This window comes from Salvia miltiorrhiza, chromosome 6 (assembly GCF_028751815.1).
Source record: "Salvia miltiorrhiza cultivar Shanhuang (shh) chromosome 6, IMPLAD_Smil_shh, whole genome shotgun sequence".
NCBI lineage: Eukaryota > Viridiplantae > Streptophyta > Magnoliopsida > Lamiales > Lamiaceae > Salvia > Salvia miltiorrhiza.
Window position 1 is genome coordinate 27,052,464 of NC_080392.1, and position 8,225 is coordinate 27,060,688.

At 46.0% G+C, this 8,225-nt stretch overlaps 1 protein-coding gene across 1 annotated transcript; it reads right to left on the bottom strand.

The window, feature by feature from the left end:
* Positions 1-1,166: 1,166 nt before the first annotated feature.
* LOC130990699 (uncharacterized) lies at positions 1,167-1,883 on the bottom strand. Its single transcript, XM_057914927.1, has one exon. The coding sequence runs from the start codon at positions 1,881-1,883 to the stop codon at positions 1,167-1,169; it is 717 nt and encodes a 238-aa protein (XP_057770910.1).
* Positions 1,884-8,225: the final 6,342 nt, after the last annotated feature.

The window sequence follows — 8,225 nt, forward strand, 5'->3', positions numbered from 1 at the left end:
ATCTTACCCAAACAATCACTAAACGAATTACCGAACACGGAAAAATCATCCATAAAAATTTCAACAAAATCACCTATCATTTCCGCAAAGATTGACATCATGCACCGTTGGAAGGTCCCCTGTGCATTGCACAACCCAAATGGCATTTTCTTCCAAGCAAAGGTACCAAAATGTGTGGTGAACGCCGTCTTGTCTTGATCTTCTGGCGCGATCGCTATTTGGTAATAACCTGACAAGCCATCAAGAAAGCAATAAAAATTATGACCGGCTAAACGATCCAACATTTGGTCAATAAAAGGGAGAGGAAAATGATCCTTCTTTGTGACGGCATTCAACTTCCTATAGTCGATGCACATGCGCCATCCCGTGACGGGACGAGTCGGCACCAACTCCTTATTGTCATTAAGAATAACTGTGATCCCTTCTTTCTTGGGCACTACATGTACCGGGCTTACCCACTCACTATCGGCGATAGGGTAAATGATCCCTTCCGCCAATAGTTTGAGTACCTCCTTGCGCACCACTTCCATGAGGACAGGATTCAATGTTCGTTGGCCGTCCCTCTTAGGTCTTGCCCCATCCTCGAGGTGAATCCTATGCATGCACATGGCGGGGCTAATGCCGCTAATGTCGGCAAGACCCCATCCGAAAGCCAACTTGTTGCTCCTTAGTACCTCCATCAATGCCCTTTCTTGCTCATGAGTGAGCTCGGCAGATATGATCACTGGCTTTTCCTCCTCTCCTTCCAAATATACATACTTGAGGTTTTTGGAAAGCTCCTTGAGTGCCAACTTCGGCTTACTCTTCGTGGCATCATCAATCACCACGGGCTCATCGATGGGGAGCTTAGCCTTGCGAGCCCTCTCTCTTTCTTCGGCTTCACGGGTAAACTCCTCCATGTCCACTGACCCTGCAAAAACCTCAACAACTTCTTGCTCCTGCACAAAGAACATCTCAGCCAAACCATCAATAGCATCAATGTAAGAACATTCATTAGTGAGTGAGGATGATGGCATGGCTCGATTATGATGCACGGAAAAAGACACTGACTCTCCTAATACGGTCATTTTAATGGTGCCATTTTTAACATCTATCAACGTGTTAGTAGTGGCAATGAATGGTCTTCCTAGTAATAGAGTATGCTCTTTGCCATTTTCATGTACCTCTCATATTTCCAACACAACAAAATCAACGGGCACAATCAAACCACCCACTCTAACAAGGATATCCTCGACTACCCCACGAAGATACCTCACAGACCTATCAGCTAATTGCAAATACATGCGAGTGGGTTTCAAATTTCCTAACTCTAGTTGTTTGAAAATAGAGTAAGGCATTAAATTGATTCCAGCCCCCAAATCTAACATCCCCGAGGCCTCCTTACCATTTCCCAAGGCAATATTAATCACAAAACTACCTGGGTCTCGTTGCTTGGGAGGCAAGGGCTGTTGCATTATGGAGTTTGCAACCTCGGACACCAAAATCTTCTCGTTGTCCTCGAACCTCCTCTTCTTGGAGGCCAACTCCTTGAAGAACTTCAAATATGCTGGGACGTTCCTGATCACATCCAGCAGAGGTAAGTTCACATTCACCTTTGCCAACATGTTGTAGAAATCGGTGAATTGCTGGTCCAGCTTCTCATTCTTCAACCGGCTCGGGTAAGGGACCGGTGGTTTATATGGCTTGACAGCCTTGTGGAGCTTCACTTCGGACTCCTTCTCCTTCTCCTCCTCTCTTGGCTGCAGTGGCTCCTTTACTTGCTCCTCCATGCGGGCTTCCTTTGGGGGGTTCTTCCACAGGGGCTTCCACTTTGTTGTCCACCACCTTACCACTGCGTAAGACAGTGGCTGCTTGAGCTTGGTGGGGCTGCAATCCTTGGCCATGGAGCTTCCCTGGTTGTTGCTGCTGTTGCATCTAGTTCAAGGTCCCAGAGAGCTGCCCAACGGTTGTCTCAAGACGCTTGATAGTGGCAGACTGAGACTCCATGCTCTGTTTGGTCATCTCCATAAAGGACTGCATAGTATCCTCGAGAGACGGCTTTTGGGGTGGCACTGGCACTGCTTTTTTAAACTGTTGAGGTGCATTCTGGTGCTGCTGCAGCTGTTGGAATTGCCCTTGCTGCATCGGTGGGTGCATGGGGAACTGCTGGTACTGTTGATACTGCGGGGGTTGCTGTTGCTGGTATGGCTTAGGGTAATTCTGCTGTTGAGGAAAGGAGAACTGCTGTTGAGATGGGTAGAACTGCTGATGGTTCTGATACCCCAATTGCTGTGGAGGTCGGCGGAACTGATTGCCTTGGTTTGATCCCGACCCTTGGCCAGGAGCTTGGTTCCTCCATCCTGAATTCTGCTGATTTCTCCAACCTGAGTTGGAGCTTTGTTGCCCTTGATTAAACATGGGCCTCTGTTCAAATTGACGCCTCCCCGAATAGCCCTGAGCAGCATAGACCTCTACCTCTCCTTCAGGTGTGAATTTCCCCATTCGATGGCACTCGTTGCTTCCATGGCCAAATTCGCCACATATGCCACAACCTTCTGCTGGTGGCGCGCTAACGGGTGGAGCCTCCACCTGGTTCATCCTGAGGTGTTGTACTTGCCTCATCAAGTCTGCTACATGCTTCTGAAGCTCATTGTTTGGAGCTACTGCATTAGCTTCAACCCTCCTTCCTCTTACCGACTTTTGTTGGGAACTCGCGGCAAATGTGTTGAAGATCTCCTTGAGCTCATCGGCTGTCTTCCGGGTAATGTTGCCCCCTGCTGTACTGTCCACCATGAACTGTGCCGTCTATATCAATCCGTCATAGAAGAACTGCATCAACATCACGGGTGCTAATTGGTTCTATGGGCACTGGCGGAGGAGCTCTTGGAATCTCTCCCAAGCCTCGTGGAGAGGCTCGTCGGCTCCTTGCATGAAGTTCATTATCTGGGTCCTAATCTCTTGTGTCTTGTGATTAGGGTAGTACTTGAGCATGAACTTCTCACATGCCTCTCCCCATGTGGTTATGGAGTTTGGCGGCAGGGACAACAACCACGTCCTAGCCCGGTCCTTGAGTGCATAGGGTAGGCACTTGAGTCTCAACTGGTCCTCGGTGAGATCCAGCAATGGGAAGGTCTGCACTTGAGTGCAGAAGTCTCGGATAAATTATAGAGCATCCTCACTCGGCATCCCATGAAAGAGCGGTAGCAAGTTTGAATCGTTGGGTTTCAGATTATAATTTTGGACTATCGTGGGAAGCACTATCGCCGAAGTGCTAGTGTTCCCAATAACAGGCCTGGAGAAGTCTCCCATGTACTGTACATTCTGTTCCGTTCCGCCATGACTTCTTGGTCGGGATTGGAATGAACCTCTTATTCTTCTTCAGAGTGTACTGAGTGTGTATCCTCAATGGCTTCCAGAATGAAGTTGGAAGCGATTCCCTCTTCACAATCTTTCTCTTGATACTGCGATTCCACAAAGTTTCTCGAACTGGACTCGGACTCCTCCTCCAGGCTGCACAGGACCTCACGAGGTCGGTCAATGTTGTCGAAGTAAGGCACTAGCTTTCTTTTCAAGCTGCGGCGACCTTGCATACACAACACTAGCAAACCAAATCAAACGCACCGGTGGGAGAAAATAATCAAGTCAAAAGAAATAAGCAAAATAAACACGAAAAATAAATGCAACACAACTAAACGCCTAAAGCCTTCCCCGGCAACGGCGCTAAAATTTGACTCAACCCAAAACACCTAAGGGATTGACTCGCAATCGTACGAGGTCGTCCTAGTGTAGTAAGCTAACCCAAGTCGTCTCTCAAGGAAGGCTAAACAGGGCTCTGATCATGCTACGCACAGGAAACAGGAAATAAACCTAAACACTCTAATCAGAAGTTTGGGTCTGACATTCACTCTCCGATTAACTAATGCGTAATTAAAATAAAGCATATAAAGTTAACTAGGCAAAAGATAGGAAGCAGATTAAGAACGCAGGAAGGCAAATAAAACTACGGTTCTAACTAGCAATCTAGAAAGCAGTAATTGAATCAACAACCATAGACAACGATCATCAAAGCGAGATAAAAGAACAAACATCTAATCAATTGAATACTAAGCATCAATAATCTACGCAAGGGAAATAAACAAGCATTCAATCCTATGGAAAACATCAACCAAGTTCTTACAATGAGTACGATTCAAAACTTCAATCCAACGAAATGAAAGTTAACATGATCTTCAATCCACAATCTAAAAGATGTTTGATGATATTTTTAATTACTCTAAAACTGAGGAAACAAGGTAAAAATCGCCTAGGAGGCTGCTGGAGTCGAGAGCCTTTTAAAAAACCCTAAAAATGGGTTTTAAACCCAAGAAAACATAACTGCTGTTTTTCGTGGGCGGCGGCCGCCGCCTACCTCCTTCGCGGTTCAACTCCAAACAGTAGTAGGCGGGCGCCGCCAGGCGGCGGGCGGCGGTGGCTGCTCCGAAATTCTTCAAAAAGGCCTCCAAAACTTTCAAAAATCGCCCGAGAACCTGGCAACCTGCAAGTGACACCCAAGTGCACGAAAGACAAATGAGCAAGTAAAAGTAGATACCACAAAGCGCAGAGTATGCTCGAAAGAGTGCTAAAACATACATAAAAGACGCTCAGAAATGAGGTAAACAGTAGCCATAAAAGGCCGACCAAGTAGAACAAGCTGTCCATTCTCTCCTGTAATACCTTGCCCTGCCTCGAGCACCACAAAATCTGCTAGCACCGTGATTCCTCTCACCATGACTTCGACATCTTCGAAAAGACCACGCGTGCTGCTAATTGCTCCGTCAGCTAGCTGAAGTCTCGTGTTCGTGCATTTAAGCTCATCTTCCTTCCTGTCCAATTTCTTAAATATTGCAAACGGCATCAAATTGACTGTCGCACCCAAGTCTAACATGCCCGAGAACTCTCCAGCTCCACCCAAACCAATACCAAGAATGAAACTGCCTGGATCTTTTTGCTTCGGTAGTGGTTGGATTGGATCAATTATTGATGGTGGCAGAGGTGGGCTGGACTTCGGTGGTTGATATGGCGTAGTGGATTTGTGAAGTTTCTGCTCTGACCTTATCAACTCCGGTACTCTTCTATGCTCTGGTGCCCTTCTCCTCTGCTCTGGCCCCCCTTCTTTGCTCTGGTGCCATTCTCTGCTCTGGCCGTCTGGTCAGAGCTAACCCTCTTCTCTGCTCTGGCTGCCAAGTCAGAGCTGTCATCCTAGTCTGCTCTGGCATCCTCACCAGAGCTAGCCTCCTAGTCTGCTCTGGCATCCTCGCCAGAGCTAGCGCCTGATTTGTTTTCCCAGACTGCTGCTGTTGTAGCTGGTTCAGAGCGCCCGACAGTTGCCCCACATTTGTCTCGAGGCGTTTGATAGTGGCAGCCTGAGACTCCATGCTCTGCTTGCTAATCTCCATAAAAGCCTGCAATGTCTCCTCCAGAGACTGTTTTTGCGGTGGCATCTGTTGTGCATTCTGGAATTGTTGAGTGCGCTGATAGGTCCCTTGCTGCTGATACCTCGGTGGGTATTATTGGGAGAAGTTTGGGTGCGGTGCATAAGGCTACTGTCCTCTCCATCCGCCATTGAAATTCTGTTGCCCTTGGTTATAGCTCTGCCCATACTGTAGTCTGCTTTGTATGTCTGGTCTGCTCTGGAATCCTTGCGCAGAGTGAACTTCAGCTTGCCCTTTCGGCGTGAACTCGCCCATTCTATTACATTGATCAACTCTGTGGCTGAAATCACCACAAATCGCACAAGGTTGCGCATCTCTCATAATATTGGCTACTTGCTTCTGCAGCTCATACTGATGCGTCACAGAGCTGGCCTCAACTCTCTTTCCACGGACCAACTTTTGTTGAGAGCTCTCTGCTAATGTTTTAAATATTTTCTTTAGCTCTGCTACAGTCTTCCGAGCTATGTTCCCTCCTGCAGTGCTGTCCACCATGAATTGGGCAGTTTGCACTAACCCGTCGTAGAAAAATTGCATCAACATCACATTGGTAAATTGATGTTGTGGGCACTGGCGGAGGAGTTCTTGGAATCTTTCCCAAGCCTCATGAAAAGGCTCATCCATTCCTTGGGTGAATTCCATGATTTGCGTTCTGAGCTCCTATGTCTTGTGGCTCAGATAGTACTTTAGCATGAAGTTCTCACAAGCTTCTCCCCAAGTGGTGATGGAGTTAGGCAGCAGAGTTAGCATCCAGGTCCTCGCCCGATCTTTAAGTGCATAAGGGAAGCACTTGAGCTTTAATTGGTCCTCCGTGAGATTCAGCAATGGGATGGTTTGCACTTGCGTGCAAAAATCGCGGATGAACCGTAGGGCATCTTCACTGAGCATCCCGTGGAATAAAGGTAGCAGACTTGAATCATTCGGCTTCAAGTTGTAGTTTATGACCGCGGTGGGAAGCACAATGGCCGAAGTGTTAGTGTCTCCTATGACGGGCCGGGTGAAATCTCCCATGTACTGTAAGTTGTCTTGCGCCATCTCCTTCTTCTCCTTGTTTGTGTTCTGCTCTGATCGATCAGCAAGGTCAGAGCTGGCTTCCTCCTTTGTGTCTATGTTCTGCTCTGCCGTGTCTATGGTCTGCTCTGCACGGTCAGAGCTAGCTTCCTCTTCTGCGGGCTGCTCTGAATGATCAGAGTCAGAGCTCGCAGGCGGTTCTGGAAGCTTTTCTTTATCCTCTTCTACGGTCTGCTCTGGTAAGTCAGAGTCAGAGTCAACGTTCGATCCAGAGCCAGAGTCAGAGTAGAAGGCCTCTGCTCTGGCACGCTCCTTTCCTTCAGAGTCAGACTCAGAATCGTCTGCTCTGTCGTCTGCAAAAACTCATTTGCAGCTGTTCTTCCTGAAAATCCCTTCGCTCGTGCTATGCAACGGAGACACAAGTTTGCCTTTAAGACTACGGCGTCCCTGCATGCACAACACTGAACAAACGGATTAAACGCACTGGGTGGAAAAAAAAAAGTAAAAACAAAACGTAAAGTAAAGAAAGTAAGTAAAAACAGAAAAGAAAGAGACACAACTAAAAAGCCTAAAACCTTCCCCGGCAACGGCGCCAAAATTTGACTCAACTAGAACACCTCTAGATTGACTTGCAATAGGACAAGGACACTCTAGCAGTGGTAAGCTAACCCAATATCGTCTCTCAAGGAAGATCTTTAAGGGCTTTTAACTATGTCACACGAAAGCGGTAAACTTGAGATTATTAACTAAAACTTGTAAAGTAAACTCAACGTGAATTAAACTTAACTTGAATTAAAACTAAACTTGTAAATTTAACTAGGCAAGAAACTATTAAACTCTAGGCAAGATTTAAACGAACTTAAAGTAAAAGCAACTTGGAATTTAAATACTAACTAGGAATTTAAAGGCTTGTAAATTAAAAACTTCTAATCTAATGAGCATAAAACTAAATTGCATAATTTAAAGGAAAGCATCATAAAAATGCATAATTGAAATTGCATAATTTAAAAGTGCAGAATTTAAATTGCATAATTTGAAGAAAGCATAAACGTAACAAAGCAAGTAAATTAAATTAAATACTGAAATACCGTAAAACGTCTCGAGAAGCAACCTACCACGTGATTACAACTCTAAACGGAGAACTAACTAAAACATGAATCGAAAGAACTATAAACTAACTAAAACAGAAATCGAAACTAAGAACTAAGAAACCAATAAAAACCTAAACTTTGGCTACCTAGGTGGAAACTAAAGATTAGGGCAAAGATTAAATCTGACTAAGTCTAACTAAGTGCCGGAGGCAGAAGGATTGTCTCTTCATTCACGCTCAAGCCTCCTTTTATAGACTTCAATCCAATCCTAATCATCATCAAACTCGCCTTGTAAAACTGGACTCTTAAGGAAATAGAATCGTGCATCCAAAGGTAAGTCCAGCTGTATCGTACTCTGCAAGTCATCTTAGCTCAGGCGAGAATTGGCTACTCTGGAAATTCGGCTCTGGAAAGGAATGACAGAGCTAAAAGTCAGCTCTGATATGTTGACTCTGGCAAAATATGTTGACTCTGTCGATCTTTAGCTCTGCTCTGTCAAGTTTACTCTGGCGCGTAAGTCAGCTCTGATAATTTAGCTCTGCTCTGACAAGTTTGTTCTGCTCTGGAGATTTTAGCTCTGATATGGAAGTTCAGCTCTGGAGATGTCAGCTCTGCTCTGGCATTTACGCTCTGCTCTGCGTGGGCTTTTTGGCTCTGGCATGGGCTTTTCAGCTCT